The sequence below is a fragment of the Chlamydotis macqueenii genome, chromosome 12 (assembly GCF_036417535.1).
Source record: "Chlamydotis macqueenii isolate bChlMac1 chromosome 12, bChlMac1.mat, whole genome shotgun sequence".
In the NCBI taxonomy this organism is placed as follows: domain Eukaryota; kingdom Metazoa; phylum Chordata; class Aves; order Otidiformes; family Otididae; genus Chlamydotis; species Chlamydotis macqueenii.
The window spans coordinates 8,400,715-8,420,084 of record NC_141567.1 but is presented as its reverse complement, the minus strand read 5'-3'; the positions used below and the strand labels follow the sequence as shown (position 1 = coordinate 8,420,084).

The 19,370-nt window shown below is 50.0% G+C and overlaps 1 protein-coding gene across 1 annotated transcript; it reads left to right on the top strand.

The window, feature by feature from the left end:
• Positions 1-1,073: 1,073 nt before the first annotated feature.
• Positions 1,074-14,619, top strand: DET1 (DET1 partner of COP1 E3 ubiquitin ligase). The gene is made up of 5 exons (XM_086757552.1): positions 1,074-1,167; positions 1,946-3,054; positions 6,065-6,255; positions 7,903-8,094; positions 11,855-14,619. The coding sequence occupies exons 2-5, from the start codon at positions 1,972-1,974 to the stop codon at positions 12,042-12,044; spliced, it is 1,656 nt and encodes a 551-aa protein (XP_086613678.1). The 5' UTR covers positions 1,074-1,167; positions 1,946-1,971; the 3' UTR covers positions 12,045-14,619.
• Positions 14,620-19,370: the final 4,751 nt, after the last annotated feature.

The window sequence follows — 19,370 nt, the reverse complement described above, 5'->3', positions numbered from 1 at the left end:
GTCCCCAGGGTCCCCCGCCCGTGGCAGTGCCAGGTGGGCTCCTTTCCCCCATCCCTGGGGTGGCGGGGTCCTGCTCCACCCTGCTGCCAGTGGGACACTAAAGCATCCCCCCAAAGCACACAGGATTCCTGGGAATTTCAACAGTGAGAGCTTTGGCGCAGCAGGAGCATCCCCCCTCCATCCAGATGGGACGCTGGCCGGGTACCCCTGTGGGGCCAGCACCCCATGGGAAGCAGGTGCACCCCGGCCGGCTCTCCAGCACCCTGGTTTGAGCACCCTGCCCCGCGCCCCCCGCTCCCAGCTCCCGCGCTCGCTGGCGGAGTAGCTCCAGGTGCCAGCGCAGCGGCTCGGGCTCGGCCTCGGCGAGAGGCCGGCAAATGGATCTCAAGGGCCCCCCGACATTCCTCCTTCCTCCCCTTTGAAGGACAAGTGCCCCTCGCAGCTGCCCTCGGCCGCTAATGCGCCGGCGGGAGCGGGGATGCTGCTAAAAGCCCGGGCGAGCAAAAAGCTTTCAAGTCCTTCGGAAAGCCCAGAGGGGGTGCCCGGGGGTGACCCCAATTCTGCCGCCGGTTGAGGTGTCGGGCTGGCAGGAGGTGCGATGTCCCCTGGGGTGTCCCCGTGCGGGGACTCGGGATGCAGGGGGTGCCTGGGGATGGGAGGGTCGGGGATGCTCAAGGCATGGAGGGGGGGATCAGGGGGTGCTTGGGGTGCGGGGATGGGGGTGCAGAATGGTGCCGGGGGGCTTCGGGGTGGTCGGATGGGGGTGCAGAGGGTGCTGGGATGGGGTGCAGGATAGGTGAACGGGGTGTGAAGGCGCAGGGGGTGCCTGGGGTGCAGGATGGGTGCTGAGTTTCGGAGTTGCCGGACAGGTGCGTGGGGTGCGGGGTTCCCGGGGGCGCCGGCAGGGTGTCGGGTTTCGGGAGGTGCGGGCGGGGTGCCCGGGCGGGCGCCGCAGCGCTCCCTCCGCCCGCCAGGGGGCGCGCTGTGCCTCGGTGCGCTGACAGTCTGGCCCAGCACCGGGCCGCCTCGCTGACCCGGCAGCCGGAAGCGGAAGTCGGGGGCGGTGACACCGTCTCGCCGTCGCCGCGCGTCGTAGTTCGGTGGCGGAAAGATGGCGGCGGCCGTAGAGTGAGCGGCGGCGGCGGGACCCAGCGCCGGGCCCGAGCGGTGAGCGCAGCCGCGGCCTCCTCCCGCCCCGCGACGGCCCCGCCGGGTCCTTGTCCGGCTCGGAGGCCACCGCGGCCCCCGGTTTCCCGTGTGCTGTCATTCCCCGGGCCGGCGGGAGGGCAGCTGGGGCCCCCGCTGCCATGGAGAGGCGGGCCCGCGGCCTCCCCCTAGGCTTCCCCTGGAGCCCAGAGTCGCTCTATAACCGCCGGGTACCCGGGGCTCTCTGCGGCCTCCATCGGCCGCCCCTTTCCTCCCGGTGACCCCTCCTGTGCTCCCTCGCCCCCAGCTCCCTCCGTTCTTTCCAAGCTGCCCCCCTGTGCCAACCTGTCCGCGAGCAGGTCTGTGGATTATCCGAGGCTCCCTGGACTCCCTGCTCAGCGTCTGGGGGTGCCCTCCGTTCCCTTGGTGCCCACGTGTGCCTGCCCCTGTCCACAGCTCCCTCCATCCCGCGCCGGTGCCCCCCTGTGCCTCCCTTTTCAGCAGACAGGCCTGCGGATCCTATCACCCCTCAGTGCGCTGGGGTTCCCTCTGGACTCCCCCCGTTTCCCCAGTACCTCACACTGAGGTCTCTCTCCCAGTCTCTCCGCCACTCTCTGGTGTCTTGTGTTGTCTCCCTGCTTCCAAAGGCATGTCTGTGCCTTTCAGTTGACCCTCTCACCCCTTGGGTACTATGGGGCTTTTCCTCCATCCCATCTCTGCAAGCAAGTCCTTCAGTACCCTGAATTCCCCTCCTGCCTCTGTGTGGTCTCAGGGCATGTGTGTACTCTCTCCCTGGTAGGGTGAAGATGAAGTAGAGCTCTGACCATGGACCATGATGCCCCCACGATCAGGCCCCGCCGCATCCAGAACCAGAACGTCATTCACCGCCTGGAGCGCCGCCGGATCAGCTCAGGCAAAGCTGGCACCCACTGGCACCAAGTCCGCGTCTTCCACCAGAATGTCTTCCCCAACTTCACTGTGGTCAATGTGGAGAAGCCACCCTGCTTCTTGCGCAAGTTCTCCCCTGACGGCCGTTACTTCATCGCCTTCTCCTCTGACCAGACCTCTCTGGAGATCTACGAGTACCAAGGCTGCCAGGCAGCAGAAGACCTCCTGCAAGGCTACGAGGGAGAGATCCTGGCAAATGGCAACGACCAGAGATCTGTCAACATCCGGGGGCGACTCTTTGAACGCTTCTTTGTCCTGCTCCATATCACCAATGTGGCCTCCAACGGGGAGCACTTGAACCGCGAGTGCAGCTTGTTCACCGACGACTGTCGGTACGTGATTGTTGGCTCTGCTGCCTACCTGCCCGAGGAGCCTCACCCTCCCTTCTTTGAGGTTTACCGCAACAGCGAGTCAGTGACTCCTAATCCCCGCTCCCCCTTGGAGGATTATTCCTTGCATATCATAGACCTGCACACGGGCAGACTCTGTGACACACGGACTTTCAAATGTGACAAAGTCATCCTGTCTCACAACCAGGGGCTGTACCTCTATAAGAACATCTTGGCCATTCTCTCTGTGCAGCAGCAGACTATTCACGTCTTTCAGGTAACACCTGAGGGTACGTTCATCGACGTGCGGACTATTGGCCGCTTCTGTTACGAGGACGACCTCCTGACTCTGTCTGCGGTGTACCCCGAGGTGCAGCGGGACACTCAAACAGGGATGGCCAACCCCTACAAAGAGCCCTTCATAAACTCTTTGAAGCACAGGCTGCTGGTGTACCTGTGGAGAAGGGCTGAGCAGGACGGAAGCGCTATAGCGAAAAGAAGGTTCTTCCAGTACTTTGATCAGTTGAGGCAGCTCCGCATGTGGAAGATGCAGCTTTTGGATGAGAACCATCTGTTTATCAAATACACTAGTGAGGACGTGGTCACGCTGCGGGTGACGGATCCTTCCCAGGTACTGCTGGCCTCCTCGGGCTGCTTGCTGCTTTGGGGCAAGTGCTCAAGCAGATACAATGCTGTGAGCTGCATTTCTTAGCTGAGCCTGTGAATGTTGTTCCTGTTGCCTGGTGCTTCATTCTTGTGCGAACGTTTGACGCCTCCAATGTTAAATAACTTTCCTATCTTTTGCTCTCATAATATCATCACTTCCTTCTCAACTAAAAATGAAAGATAGAAGATCTGACGTGGTTATTGAGTCCCTTTTCTCCAGGGGCTGTTCCCTGTGCTCATAGGTGCTGTATGAACCTCTTTTGCTCCCAAAACCCCGGCTGATTTTTTTTTAGCTGCTGTTTCATGTAGTACACTTATCATGGAGGTAGTCTCTCCCTTTTCTCATCTATCTTCAAGTGTGTTTTTCAAATATAATAGTCTTCATTTTTCCCCAGTAGAATTACCTTTTCTGTTCTGCCTACGTACTTACTCTTTCAAGCTTCAGTGGGAGATAGTGTTTATGATCTCTCCAAATTGGAGTAGCAGCTCTTAGATCTAGCTAATGTGCCAATTGCTTCTCTTTTCAGTTTAGTACTAAAGAAGTCAAATTAGAGCAAATGTGGCTCAGTCAGTGCTGGGTCCCTCCAGACGTTTCATCATCTTGCAGATTGATCGTCTCTTTTCGCTCTTGTTATAGTGGCGGTCAGGTCTTGAGCTCAGTGAAACTGAGCAGAGTGTTTTTTTAACCTGTTCTATTCCTTTAATCCCCTTGCTTTTTATTCTGTTGAAAGTATTTAGCAAGAATTTGTAATAAATCTCCAGTGCTGCATGTAGGTCTCATTGTTTTCTAGATGTTTGTTTTTTTTTCATTCCCTTCTCTTCCTCCCTGTCTGCCAGATCCAGGACTTAGATCCTAGAAGAAATGAACGGTAGTTCTTTGTGTGTTGCCTTAGTCCAATTTTTCCTGGAAGATGACTCTGTTTTGTTTTATTTTTCTCTTTGGGAGGAATTTTTGGGAGAGTTTTGGGAGAGTTACTTTGGGAGGGAATAGGTGAGGCTTAATCTAATGAATTTTACCTATTTGTGTAAAATTGAGTGGCTGTCTCAAGAACATTAAAGCTCTGTGGAAGTGGCCTGCAGTGTTCTGCTCGTTGCTGGTGTCTGGAATGGTGCTCCTGACCCTGGTGTAAGTGTTTGTGGCAGGCTCGGCTCCTCTCTCTGCTGTGGTTACCAAGGCTTTTGTGCCTGGCTTGCTGCAGCGTGCTCTTGCCTCTCTTCACCCGAGGGTTACTTTAAGATGCAGGTTGTGGTTTGTTTGCGGCGTTCCTCAGGCGGTGTGTTTTCTGCTGGAGGAAAAGCATCTAAGTTCTCAGTTCTTTCAGGAGATCATTCCAGATGTGGAGCAGTCTCCGCAGACCTGCCTGAATATAGGCTTTGTGTTAGGGCTCACAAAATACCTAAAGCTCTGATTTTTCTTTTGTCTGTCAGAGAGGAACATGAGGTTTCATCCAGTCTCAGGCTCCTCTCTTCTCTCTGGCTTCTCTGCCAAGAAGATTGAGGAAGTTGCTGTTCACGCTTGTGGGCTGCTTGTATGTTGTCAGGGTCTGCACTGAATCCTTCAAGATTTTTCATAGTGTGCTGTGTGTATGCAGCTTGGGGTTTGTTTGTGTTGTTCTAGGCTTGCGTTGATAGACTTGCCAGCTTTGCTGCTTGATTTCTCTGACACTTGACTCCTGCCACCCATGCAGTGGTGATGTTTTGCCTGTGTTACAAGTGCTGCTAAAAAGCAGTGAGGGTAGTTTCTCTGGTCAGGGGCATCCTGTTGATGTGTCTATGTCTTAACCTGGCAAAGGAACTTTTTTATTTAAGGTTGGAGGATACTCCCTGCAATTTTCAATGATGTAAATAATTTTTCCTTCTGCTGTCTCCTCTTATTTTCTCTCTGCTCCAGCCTTCTATTTCAGAAGGGCTTCCCTTTCCTCAGGCGGTAGTCTAGTGAGTAACCTCATGTAGCGCACTTCATTTTGACGTGTGGGGGCTGGATTGTATTATCACAATTTATTTTTGGGCTGTAAAACAAACAAACCTTGCGATATTTGCAGGTGGGTGGGGTGGGCAGAGTGCCTGCCGTCATCCCTGAGCATTGTTTAGGAGCAGGAGGTGAAGCATTTAGAAATGGCCTTTATGGAGTGAAGATTTAACCAGATATGTGCATATACCATGGGAATTAGTTACCTTTGAAGTAGGAGTGGGTTCTTACTTTGAGGTGCTAGGGTGTTAGCACTCCTGTCTCTTAGCGAAAGCGACCTGTGATGAGCAAAGATTAAATCTGCCCCTTCCCAGTGGGACAGAAATGTCCTCTCCCTTCAATGTAGCTGTGCTGACAAAATATCATTGTTTTTTTCCCCATTTCTTGCTCGTTTGTGGCACAAAACACTGCCATTGCCAATCCACAGCGCGGTGCCTGGGCCTTCTTGTGAGTGAATGTCAGCATTAAAAAGAAGTTGTTAGTGTCTTTCAGATTTTCATTTCTGTGCCAGCAGGGTATCTGGAGGGCACAACTTCTTGTGGGCAGTGGTGTAGTGCACAGTAGACTGAAAAGGCTCGTTCTGTGTGATGGAAACACTAAGAAGGGGAAGAAAATAATGTCTCTGCACAAAGGAAAAAATAATATGTGGCCAGCTAGCACTGGATTTAAAATAATTTTGTCAGCAGGAATGAAAATTTGGCATGCTAGAAAGTGTTTTGGATTTGGTGGAGGGCAGAGAAGAAAACAGAAATATTGACATCCAGTTTGAGTTGAAAAATTGGAAGTCCATTAAGTTTTCTTCATAAATAATCACAGTTAAGAGGTGGATAATTTGGTACCTGTTGAGGCACTTGAATAGCAGAATGAATTTGTATTGAGAATGTGGGATTCTCTTGCACTGTAGGGAAATTTGGATAGGATCTATGGTGTCATGTGGGGAGAAGGGAGGGACAACTTCCCCACCTGTGTTCTCCTGGGTAACCACTGCCTCTGCCTCTCTCCCCAGCCTTCGTTCTTTGTCGTGTACAACATGGTGACCACAGAGGTTATTGCTGTGTTCGAGAATACGTCCGATGAGCTGCTGGAGCTGTTTGAGAACTTCTGTGACCTCTTCAGGAATGCTACCCTGCACAGTGAGGCAGTCCAGTTCCCCTGCTCAGCTTCCAGCAACAACTTTGCCAGGCAGATCCAGCGCCGGTGAGCCATTCGGAGCATGCTTTATACGGTATAGACACGCGCTCACCCCCGTCAGCTGAAGGCTAGTATCAAATAACGATGGCAACCCTGAGAAAACCAGTTCCTTTAGTGATGCGAGGATCTGCCTTGTACTTGGTTCATTTTGTGACCTCATGCGTCTGATTTTATATTCCACAGCATCTGTCTTGTTACAGGAAGGAACAAAGCAGTGGCAATCCAGTGCTTAGAAGAAGGAAAAGGAATTTTGAGAGAAAGAGCAGTAACTCTTGAGCAGTAACTCTTCTGGAGGTTATTAAAATGTTACTGCCCCGTAACTTAGGTCCCGGAAGAGAAGATTTGACAAGATGCTTGCATCATCTAATTGGACGTATTTTGCCAAGTGGTGTTCTCTGAATGTAGTGTGCATCAAACTGAGTTCTGTAGCATTTTCGCCAATATCAGTCACAAACTTGTGGTTCTTGTAAACTGTTAGGAGAAGGAAAACTCATCAGCCTAGACCTATTGTGAAAGCTGAACAATATAGCAAAATAACTTGAGTTTCTAGAGTGTGCTTTAACAGTCAAATGTGGTTTTAATGAGGCAGAGTGTGTTATTTCTCTTGGAGTATATTTTTATGTGACTCAGGGTGTTTTGTTCTTCCAGTGACTTGTTTCACATCATCCAAAGTACTTGGCAATCACTTGTGGGCATGAAACTTCTGTTGATTTCAGGTTGACGTCACATAAGTAAGAGGAAGTTGACTGTGTCTGTAACTTTCTAGAGCTGCCTGTCAGGAAACCCATAACATTTACTGGAAGAGAGAATGAGAGAGCTCATTGCAAACACCCAAAGAACAACTCCTGCTTTTGTTAAAGTAGAGAGGAGAATCTTTTCATCCCCTTGGCTACAAGGGCCTGTAACAGGAGTGTTTCTTACATTGCAAAGTATAGTAGAGCATAATCCACAGCAGGCTGGCTTTTGGCTGAGTGTTTCTGATCAAGTGGAAATGTTTTACCCTCCTTGAGGTATGACATCCGTGCAGCTGGTCTAACTGTTCTTGCGCATGGAAAGCTCAGATTTCACTTGGAAAGAGACATCCGGCCTGTGTTCATCTCTCCACCAGGAAGAACTTTCAGCTTACTGTAGTTTCTGAAAAGCATTAGGCTTCTTGTCAAGGTTCTTTCTCATCTAAGGTTTCTCCTTTATGTGTTTAAAACATAGCGGCTAGAGAGAGGGGAATTCTCAAGTCAACATTAGGGGCTCAACTGTTACTGTGAAAACCTCTGGCTTTTGTTTATGCTGTTGCCAGGCTTCATGGTAAAACTTGGATTGACTGATAAACTGCTAATCCACCTCTCCCTGTTTCTGATCCTGTTCATTTCCTGTACTGCACAGCAGCTGGGGCCAGACCTTGTGGGTAGGCACAGTCTTGTCCTTCTGTCAGTTTGAACTTTCAGAGCAGAAACAGTAGTGATGAGGGAGGATAAAAAGGTCACCAGACCTGGTTGATGCTTGAATCACTGTGATACATCTTTAGAAATGAGCTGTTTTAGTTCTTACACTGCTGCTGTTTTTCTTGCCCTGTCAGTTTTCCTCCTTAGTTTATTTAAGCTGTGCTGTTCACCTGTGGCCTTTGTGAGTAACACCCGGTTTCTGGGTTTGCTGCAGGTTCAAAGACACTATCGTGAATGCCAAGTACGGAGGGCACACGGAGGCCGTGCGGAGGCTGCTGGGCCAGCTCCCGATCAGCGCCCAGTCGTACAGTGGCAGCCCGTACCTCGACCTCTCGCTTTTCAGCTATGATGACAAGTGGGTGTCAGTCATGGAGCGGCCCAAGACCTGCGGTGATCACCCTATAAGGTATGGAATGGGCTGAGAAGCCATATGTGAGGAGAGCAGTGTGAGAGCAACTCTGAACTTGCCGTGTGGCATCATGTGTGCAGAAAAGGGAGTAGATCAAGGCCTTTCTTTTATGACATCCTTTCACCAGAGGGTTTATTTCAGCAGTCCCACCAAGCCTGGCCTCCCTCCTTGTGATAACTGTTTTTTCTTGTATGTGCGGGAGGGCTCTTCAGGTCTTCTTACTGAGCTGCCCTGGGGAAGGTTTGAGTAGTGAAGCCGGAGCCTTTTCCACATGAATGCTCTTGTTCCTCCTCCTCTTCTTGTAGTCCTGCCTTTGTGTTTGGCCTGCAGAGTGATACGGTTCTGGGTGGTTGCTTTTGCGTGCTGGAAGGATCCCTTTTGAGCACGTGGGTTTAGCTGGTGAGGATGATCTGGTTTGTCCTGTGAATAAAATAGCAGCTGGGTTAGGTGTTAATCAGAATGCTTGTGGTATTGATTTAGCTATTTTCAGACTTTCCTTGTTTACAGATCTCACTCTGGGAGCTGTACTCCTCTTCATACTGCCCTTCTTTCTGTGATCTATAGGAAATTTGTTTCTGTAGTAGGAGTTTTAGCCAGGTATAAGGGCCATTCTGTGCCTCTTCTGTCTGAGTCTTCGAGGCTGGCAGAAGGAATAAGTCTGAGCTTGGGAATAAGGAGGTTTGCAGTGCCTCTTACAGAAACACCAGGACTATTTATTTCTTTTTGTTGTCTGCGGCCATGGCTGCAAGTAATAATGGTTAAAAATCCAACATCTCCAGCCTGAAAGACCCAAAGAGGCTGAGTTCTCCAGGCAGAATAGTCCTTCCACTTACAGTATTGCAAAAGTAAACCTGTGCTCTGGAAACAAAGAGCCTTCAATGCCCAAGTGCTTTGTTTAGTGACTGCACACATGTTGGGAGCTCAGGCAGCCTAGGGAGACCATTCTGGCCGGTTTCCCAACTTTATTTTCATCAGTGCACTCTCAAAAAGTGGTTTCATGTCTCCCCTGGCCCTGACTCAGGTGGCAGGGAACCTCTGATTATTCCTGTGCTCTCAGTTCCCAAATTATGTATATTTAATTGATTTTTCTGCCTGTATGATTTTGTTTGATCTCCAGCTTCCGCGTTATCTGCAGAGAAAAGCCTGCCCTTTCCCCCTTGTCATGCTTGACGTTGGGAAAACTCGCAGGGCGGCAGTTGTCTGCCAGCGCCAAACTGCGTATGGCTCCCGCAGACAAAAGGGAGCAAAACTGCAGTCATTTGCTGCGGTTACGTCTTTGTAGTAAACAAAGCGAAGTGCCACCTTCCCTCCCTCCCCTGAGCAAACCGACATTTCAGAGCCAGAGCTTTTAGAGCTCAAAGCTGTTCAGAGTCAATTAGGACTCGAATAGGGCCTGGGAGCAGTGGGGCTCCTGGTTTTTGGAAAGTAAGCAGAAGAAGAGGCATTAACCTTAACCATTCAGTAGCTGAAATAGTGCTGCTGTTTTTCTCACATGCAAAACAAAGGGATTAATAAAATAATGCCGCTGCCTGTTGTGGTTAGAGGGCTTGGAAATGAGGAGCCACAGGATTTGTAATATAAGTCCTGTAATTGGCTGAAGTACAAAACCTTTCAGCAGCTAAGGGTGTTAAAATCTGTGTGCAGTTCCCTGGCACGATGTGCAAGATAGGAAGGCCACCATACCTTTGACACATCGGTTTCAGCACGCCACTGTGTCCTTTTAACCCTTAGTGCCTTTCTGCATCCCAGAAGGTTCAACTCTTGTCTCTGGCTACTTTAGAGACTGACCAGTGGTTTTTTGCTCTGGGAAGGACTTCAGGTTCCCCATCACTGCTATCTTCCAGTATCTTTTCAGGAGGCTTCAAGAGATATTCACTAAGTGAAATGATGGCACTTGTGAGGAAGAGGCTCTAACACAGCCTTACCTATAGTAGGGGGTCTCTAAAATCCATCTAGATGGCTAATAAGGAGCTATCTAACAAAAAAAAAAATGCTCTGCAGATGAATCTTCCACTTTCATACAGTTTGAAAAGGCTGGTCTTGCTGTTTCTGTTGACATACAATTTTATATTGCAGTGCCTAATTTATCCCCAGAGTGAGAGCCCATGGAAATGGCCTCTGATTGCAGAGCACTTTTAAAAATAGATTTAAAAATACCAAACCGAGCACATCTTTGAGATTACAGGGAGCTTCATCTTGAGTAGTAAATTATTGTGAATTGGGGAGAGAGAGGAGCAGACAGGGGACTGTGCTTTATTTAAAGAATGACCCTCTGCATACCCAGCCTTGTGTAGGAGGGAAAGGGCTTTTTGAAAAGCCAAATACCAAGATTGTGACTCTCTTGCTGGGTTCTTGTGTGCAATTTTCAGGCAAGGCTGGCTAGCACTTTGATTCAGAGGAAGGGAGAGGAGAGTGGCACTACAGGAAGAACATGAGGTTCTCAATAGGCTGTGTTGTTAAAATGTGGAGTATGTCTGCTCCTGAAACAGCATCGCCTGTGTCTGTCATCACCCGTTCTTCCAGGCTGAGAGCTGAATGCATCGTATTGCTGGTGGGGGGGAAATGTACTCTCATATTAAAAGCATTCTCTGAGTTAAAACCAGAGGAAAATGCAAAATACCCACATCTACCAAGTGATGGTGGAAAAGGAAACAGCTGGGAGGCAAAATGGCAATTCTGTGCCTGAAAGCAGAGAAAATGGTCTAAGGAACTGAGACAACTTCAGGGCGAGGACTTGAGTTAGAGCCCAGCTGGTTTGTGAAGATACATCCCAGAAACCTCCACTACCACATCCCAGAAACCACTGAAGTCTTGGGGAACGTGATGTCATCGCAGACAGTCCCCTGTTCCCACAGCAACACTGGACAGTGGTGTTACCTGGGCTTACGTGGGTTACACAGAGTGTGTAGAGAAGATGAAGGAAGCAAAGCGCTTCCTAGTCTCGCCTGTCTCTTCAGCGCTGTTTGCCTCTTCCCCTCAGCAACGTTTGTTTTGTGCTGAAGCTGTGTTCAGAGCTCACTTGTTTGCAGATAGAAATGAGCTTGACCCACAGGCAGGTTTGTGGGTGACAGCAGAGGGACGCAAGGTTTTCCTTGACCTCTGCTCTTGCTGTGATTGTTGAATGCTGTCCACCAGGTACTCCTGCCCAGCCTATCTTATTAATGAGTTTTTGGTGAAAATGTACAAGGGACTGCAAAGCCTCGCTTGAACTGTAAACTACAACTTAGTGCCTTTGAGCAGAATTGAATCCAGCTGTTTACCTTCCTTAACTGGATGGGGATGTAGCGAGGCACAAGAGCAGCAGTGTGAAACCTACCTGGCAGCAGCAGAAGAAAGGAGTGGCCTTACAGCTGGAGTGAAGGCCATTGCTAAGGGAAGTGAGCTCAGTTCCATACGCTATATCGGCCTTAGGGATCAAGGGGAGCAGCCTGCATTAAGAGAGGATGGAGAGCCAGCACAGGTGGGGTCTGGATGAAACTTACTCCCTCTTCTGAAGTCAGCTATGTCCACCAAAATGACAGGCAGGGTTTTCTCACTGATGAAACTAAAATGAAGTCAAGCTTTTCTAGGCAGTGGAAAACTAGCTGCCCTGGGAGGGACTTTCCTGTGTAGCCAGGAGCCAGACACCCAGCTGAGGACCTCCTTCTCCTGAGGGTGTACCAGAGATTGAACAAGGCACTTCTCTCTGTGTTTGAAGAGCTCAGATGGCAAAGTCAGTAGTTAGGAACAGCCGTAATTGATTTTCTCTTCCTTTCAGATTTTACGCTCGTGATTCTGGCCTCCTGAAGTTTGAGATCCAGGCGGGACTTCTGGGGCGACCCATCAATCACACAGTGCGACGCTTGGTTGCGTTCACCTTCCACCCCTTCGAGCCCTTTGCCATCTCGGTGCAGCGCACTAATGCAGAGTACGTGGTTAACTTCCACATGAGGCACAGCTGCACGTAGCGTGACACGTAGCTGGGGCGGCTGCTCTCCTCGGCTCTGGGCCTCTGCCACACTCGCACCTTCTAGGAAACCAAACCGTCACTCATGTCAAGAAACCTGACCTGGGAGCGCCTACGAGCTAGCATCTTGCGGGGCTCTCAGCTGTGGAAAGCTGATCTGCTCAAGTTAGACCTGTGAATGTTTCTTCTGACCTTGTTTGTACTGCGGAGGTCCTGCTGCACTGGGCGCTGCTGTTCCCTGTTCCTGCTGAGGAACAAAGTGGAGCTGAGATTCCTTTCCTGATTTCCCAGAGGCATGTCTGTTTTCTCTCCTGTTGTAGGTCTTAGGATGGCAAAGATCGAGCTTTGCAACACGTTTGTGGAGTGCTTACTTCTGCACTGGCGTTCTCCTGCCTTTGTTGGCACAAACAGCCTGTCATAGAGGGAATGGACAGAAGCCGTGGGGAAGGCTTAGAAATACAGCTGCCCGTGTGTGTATCTCCAGTATTGCTAGGGAAATGAAATCCTGTTCTCATCCACACAATCTACTCACATGATTTTAATATGCAAGAGGTCAGGAAAAAAAGGTGTGAGAAATCACTGCAATTGAGAGACATGAGGTGTGTTCCTGACTTTTATGCAAGTCACTTAATCTTTGTGCCTTAGTATCTGTGAAAGCTCCTAAGTGAAAGGTGGTGTGTTAATAGCAGAAAGCCAGGGCGACTGGCTGTGTCTCCAATGCATGAGGAGGTGGGCACAGGAGGAAGATGGGTGGCTAGGAAGGGTGTGAGGAGCAACAGCAGCTCCTTGCTCACGTTGGAAGGACTTTTCTGCAGCATGGGGGTGAATCCTCACAGCCATCTGCAAGTTCTGCTGCTGAGAGGAAGGGAAACCCAGCTGCTGGCACCCTCCTGCGTGTTGGAGTAGGAGTAGAGAATTAGTAGCGTTTGGGTTTCCCCAGAAAGGAGGGAGGAGACCTGAATTGATGTGCATTGCTGCAGGTTTGCAGTTAGGAGACGAGCTTGTTGGCTTAGGTTGCTTACCTGTCCCCGTTTGATAACGCTGTTCTCTGTGAGAACGCGATTTGCTGTTCTCAGGCTTCAAAGCACAGCTGGCTGGTGCATCGATGCGGACTGGACCACTGCAGTGTTTATGCTGCCATTAGAATAAGCTCCTGGGTGTAATATTACCTGCCACTGTGGGGTGGTGAGGATGCTGGCCTGTCCTTCTCTCTTTAAAATTGAGGTTTTGATTGTAGGCCAACATTTGGGTTTTTCTGCACATAGGCTGGTTTATGACTGTGTGCTGCCAGGCAGTGCAGCCATCCCAGCATCGTGAGGTGCTACGCTGGAAGCTGGAGCCTGCTGTTGTCCCATTCCTGTGGGAGGTACAGAGGGGGCATTAGAAAATTGGTGCTTATACACAGGAGACCCTCTGCTTTAAAGGACCCTGTGGGTGTTGTGTTTGGACCAAAATGAGCTGCATTGAAGTCATGCATTCATTTTGCATGGTAATGCATAGGAAAATACCTGTGTGGCTTATTGATGCCTGCGTGTGGCATGAATGGTGGACCTTATAATGGAGGGTGCCTCGGGGTCCTTGAATCAGCCTTTACTCTCCATCTCATGGTACTTCTCTCCTCTCCTGACCTTGCTAAACATATTTATAGGGTAAGACATTGCATTTCACCGTTCTGTTCCCGGTGTTTGTGCTGTTGGTTTCTCAGGTCCCTCAGGAGTGATTTCAGGTCAGGAAACTGCTAATAGAGGAGATGTCAGGCAACGCGTGCTGTAGCTCCAGGTTCCTCTCCATCTAATAACACTATTTGTTAAGGTTTTAGGTTTTTATCCTGTGATCTGTTCCTCAAACATTCAATTAAAGCTCCAAGTGGAGAATCATTTGCACATTGTAGATCATGGATTTACCTCCTTCTGCACCGCTCTCACATTTGTTCACACTTCCAGTATGAGACTTTTTTTTTCTTTTCCAAAGCTCTCAGCAGCTCCATCCAAGACTGGGTTTACTCCTTGGTGTCACAGCCTGGGAGGTCAGTGCTTACTAAAATAGCTGTCAGATCTCCATTTAGATTATTTTTTTTTTCTGGTGGCAAAAATGTAAACAATTTCAGCATTTCTGCAGTTGCCAGATTCAGGCTGTTCTGTGTGAAGCAGAGAGCATGGCATGGATTGTTGGACTTGGGGCCGAGAGACCAGAGATCTATTCTTAGCTCTGCTATTAAATTGTTCTGTGACTGGGGGCAAATCTCGTCCTGTTCCAGCTGGTGTTTGCTTCTCTGTAAATGAGGCCAAAAACATATTTTCAGCTTTTGTAAAACACTTCTGAGATTAATGTTTAAAGAGTGCTGGATAAGTGCTAAGTATTTTCATACTATGTTTGCAGACAAACTGATTGATCATTCTGGGTACTAATTGCCTTGGAGTAGCATAGCAGATCCTCTGGTCTTGACTGCTGCATTTTATATCTACAACAGAGTTAATTTTATTACATAAATGTATGGAAAGAAAAGTCTCTCATGCTTGAAATTTTGCTTCTTTTATTTAAGAAACAAAAAGGTGTGTGTGTGTGGTGGGGAGGGTGGGAGGAAAGGAGATATTTTCTACCTGATATTTTTCGTAGGCTAGGATGAAGATTTGTTAGCAACACAAGACAAAAGTGGAATAAACAGAATTTGCTTTAAGAACCTGATTTATTGTCTTTTTCTTCCAAAAATCTTAATGGTGCAGATGAGAATCCCTTTGCTGAGAAGAGATGGCAGAGGTGTGCCTTGGACTACACAGGAATCTCACATGTGACTTTGCTGCCTCTTTCTGGAACCTGAAGTACCAGTGTGCTCAAGGATGTTCCTGCCTGAGGCATTTCTGTATTTACTGCAAATTTCTCAAATTCTTGCCTATATGAGCTAATGCTGGAGGACGAATTCTTGGCCTTCAGTTACATTTTCCCCTTTGTGTGTTATTACTAGCCCAACTTGCATTCAGAGACTCTCCCTTTATTCCATTTACAGCATTTCTCTGACCTTGTGGCCATTTTCTGCTGATGCTTCATGATCGAGAGATGGAAATTGAATGACATTCCTTGCTTGGCAGAAGAGCCATCACCTACCCACTGCTTTTAGGTTGGACTAAGGCTCTCAGATTTTTGGCTGCCTGCTGCTCCCAGCCGCAATGCAGCTTTGTAGAACATTGTGGCTGACAACATGTGGACAAGATCCTTCCAGAGTCTGGGATCCCCTTGTAATCTGCTGCTGCTCTGTAACAACCTAGCAGCATCCCTTTTAGTGTTAGTGCCTCTAAGCATCTGCATCTTGGCCATGAAAGCCGCTTTCCTTTGAAAGTTTTCTCCATTTTCATGTGTGCAGTTCTCGAATACTTTCCTTTGGAGACGTTGAATGTGTCAGAAAGCTCTTGAGCCTGTGGCTTTTCAGATAGGCACTAAGTGACAAGGAAATGCTTGACTTGGGAACCATGTTTGACTGGCAACAGAATCCCGTCTTTTATTACTTCTTGTGCTGCCTTTGCTTTAAGAAAAAGAAAAAAGTAATAGAAGCTGGACACTTGCAATAAACTGCATTAGACAGTGAGCCACAGAAATTGCTTTAGGATCAAACCTATGTATCCATTAATGGTGTGTCCCTACTAAAGACTCCTTGCAATTAACCTTCCAGCACTGAGCAGCTGGCCCTGATTTAGCTCCCTGATGTTCTCAGTATACTTACAGGACTTTCCTTTTGTTCGGGTTCTGGCATCTGTCATGGTCCTTTTTGATGCCTTAGTCCTTGGTCCTTTTTGACCCAGGTAGAAGAATCAGATTTCTGATGCTCTAAGAAGTCTCTTTGTCTTTCTTGTGTTCTCTGTTTTGCCCCTTTTCTGCCAGCTTTTCCTGCAAGATCTCTCAGGGCTGTAGGCAGAGAGATGGTAAAGGTTGGGTGGCAATGGGACACGTGGCCCTCTGGCAGCTTTTTGTCCTTGTGTGAAGCTTTATCAGCTAAGTGCACACTGCAGAGCAAATAGATGGTCCTGTGGGTAAGCAACTGGCCAGGATTTTGTGGGTTTGCTTTCTGAGCTTCCGAATCAAAGTTCCTGATGTGCTTGAATCTTTGTGCTTTCCTGTCTTGTTATATGGTTGTAAAAGCTTTTCTGGCCAAGTACTCCTCAGGAGGAGGGAATGGTGAAAAGGCTTTTATTTTTTTTCCTTTTCCCCTTGCTCCGGGGCTGCGGGGGATGTGGGCTGAGCTGTGCAAAGTCAGTCACTGTAGCAGTAACAGCCTGGCACTACCTGCCCACCAGGCTGACTGTTCATCAGGCAGCAGCATCCCCTGCTAGAGCTGTTTGCTGGCTAAGGTCTGATTTGCCTTTGTTTCTCTCAGGGAAGAGCTGTACTTACTGTGTAAGGAAATGAGTTCTCAGAAAAATACCGATGTGGGAAAAACCCTGAATTGCACATTCTTTTCCTGATGTTGTGACATAAAAATACCGCACTGGTTTTAAACTAGCAATCTGGAAACTAGTAATTCGTGGGCGACTACTGTGGTCCTATGTGCGAGGAGAATTGAAAAGAGGCAGAGTGCCTCTAGTCCCAGCCGCTTAGGGCTGTGCTGCAGACTCTGGGTAACATGTTGGCCCTCACTTGGTTAACCAGGAGTGGAGGACATCGTATGAGCCTACAGGCTTTGCTGCATTTGTGCAGAGGTAATTTTTTACCATGTCTCTTATTTCTTTCCTCACAGAAGTCAAATCCTTTCCTAGGGCACCTTCTAGCTGTTGCAGTTTCCTAGCGGGGTGATTTTTGTCTGTTCTCGGTTTTGTGAGGATGCCAAGTGCGCCTGAAAATTTGAGGACAGTTTTGGAGGAGCGTGGCAGGGAGATGCTCACTGGCTGCCCAGGGCCCTTGGCAGATGAGAGGGAGGAGGACTGCAGGGAGATATGCCTCCCAGGGGAGCCTTGCTAGAGGAGGAGCAGCACAACATTTGGGCACTGTGGAAGAAAGAAACTGCAACAAGGCAATGGAAAGTTGTGAGGTTGTGACTAGCACTGCAAAGCCCTCAGCATTTTCTGCATTCTGCATTGTCCAGCTATGAACTGGAACCTTTTGAGGAGCTTATTTTCAGTGGGTGACAGAACTGGTTTGAATTCAGACTTTTTAAAGCCAGGAACGTGTTACTTCTACTCTCTGTGGCTGTTCTCTTTCTTTCTCCCCAGTAGCTTCGCAACATGCCAAGCATGGGCCAAAGCAGCCCTGACTTTGCCCGAGGGACTCCCTGAGCCCCTGCTCTTGGCAGTGCACCGTCCCCCTCTGAAAGCTGCTCTTGCACAGGTTCGTCCTCTCATCTGCCAGTGTCCCTCCTCCATCCAGGCGTGTTGAGACAGCCTCACGTAGGGAGGCAGAGTAATAGAAGAGATAGTTGGGTGCCCCAGCACCCTGCCTCCATCCCAGTGCCTGATGAACTGGGCGGATGCTTCTGGTAGCATGGGATGGGGCTGGTGAGGATGCGCTGGTGGTGGTGGCATCCAGCCCCAGGCCTGAGCCCTGCCAGAGGACAGCCCAGCCCTGGGGGTGCTGGAGCCAGGATGGCTGCACGAGAGGGCCTGAGGGGGTGAGAGCCAGGCAGGTGGCAGGGGAGTCCTGCCAAAGCCAGGCGGCCACTGTTCGATGTGATTTTTAGGGTGTTAATAAGAGCAGCGGGCAGCACTGCATCCCTCCGAGCGCCTGCTCGCCACCATCAAGCTGGTCATTTGATAGCTCCTCGGTGCTCCTCAAAGGCGTAAAATGGAGCAATGCTGGATTAGATGTACCCGCTGCCCTTGGTGAGCGCCACGGAGATATGGTCCTCGCCCTCCCGCCTCCGGCCTGCTGGCGCCCAGCGCCGTTGCCATGGCAACGGGGAGAAACAGCCATCCACATGGAAACGGCCTTGCTGCACTCAGTAACCAATTCAGGGAAAACCGTTCCAGTGGTGTGTTTGGAGAGGTCAGGGGCACCGACACCCCTGTGGCAACCGGCAGAGAGCCCTGGCCCATGCTGCTGGGCTGTACCCACATCCTGCGGTATCTTGGAGCGTCGTCACCGTCCCCACAGTGGGACACTCCTCCTGAAACACCGACATCACCCCCGTTGCAGAGCTGGTGTGCGCTGTCGTGTCTCCGGCCGTGGAGGATGATTTTCATTGCTGCTGCCCTGCTTCTTTGGGCCTGGTCTCAAGGTCAGGGTAAGGTCCAGATTAGCTGTGCTGATACCTGCAGCTGCGTAGGTAGGTCACTAGTTGAGCCGTGACCGGTGAGTCCTTAATTCAGTAAAATCCCTCTTTGTAAGGGAGAAGGGGCAGCTGGCAGCCAAACAAGGTCTCCTGTAACATAGGGCAGACAAATGTTGTGTCGACAGCACGATTGTGCAGTGCAGCCCAGTCTGGCTTCAGGCAGCGAAGTCTGAGTTAATCTCTCCTCGTCCTGCCTCCTACCCCTTATCCCCCTGCAGACAATGGCTCTGCCCACGCTGGCTTCTTCCCCAGAGCGGGCTCAGATTTGTAAGGAGATGTCTGTGCCAACCCGCTGGCTCTGATAAGGGCTGGGGAGAGCAGCTCTGCCGCGTGGCTGCTTGAGACCCAGCAGGGTTTGTCCCAGTTTTCCACTGGCCCTTTGGTGACAGTGCTACCGCTCTTGGCTGCAGGACCACTAGGAAGGGGATCTCCCCAGCTGGCTGCACTGCTTCTCTTGCAGGGATTTTGGTAAACAGGGCTGGTTTTACAACCATATCCAAGGGCAGGGCGTTTCGGAGCGTCTCTCAGCGCTGGAGCAGGCTGTTTACCAGCTGTTGGCATTGCAGAGAAGCCCAGAGGGCTGGCCCGTCTGAAGTTATTTGCATTCTTTGGTTGGTTTGACCCTGGCAGCTCAGGAGATGGATAATTTACTTCTGTGGATTCAGCAGGAGCAAAATGAAAGGCAGCATCCAGGTCTTGGGAAGGGGCTGTGTGAGAGCCATGGCTGGCAATTAGGAGAGTAAGTTGTTTGTCTGCAGGCTGCTGCACGAAGAGATGAGAGTCCTGTTTCACCGCCTCATCTTGGAACCTGCTGAAGGGGCTGGAGATGAGTGGCTGGGAGATAAAATATGTCTTTCTCCTGCCTGAGGCCCCAAGTTTTATTTGTTACCTGCAGTCTTGCGTGCGGTGGGAAGCCTGGCCTGCCTCTCCGTGGAGGAGCGGGCAGAGGGACAAAGGGCCAAAAACTGGAGTCTTTAGCGATGTGGTCAGGAGGCACGGTGGGCATCAGTTCCAGCCGTTCCGGCTTAGACTTTGGCTTTGCAAAATGAATCGTTAAGTGGTGGAGCGCAGAGG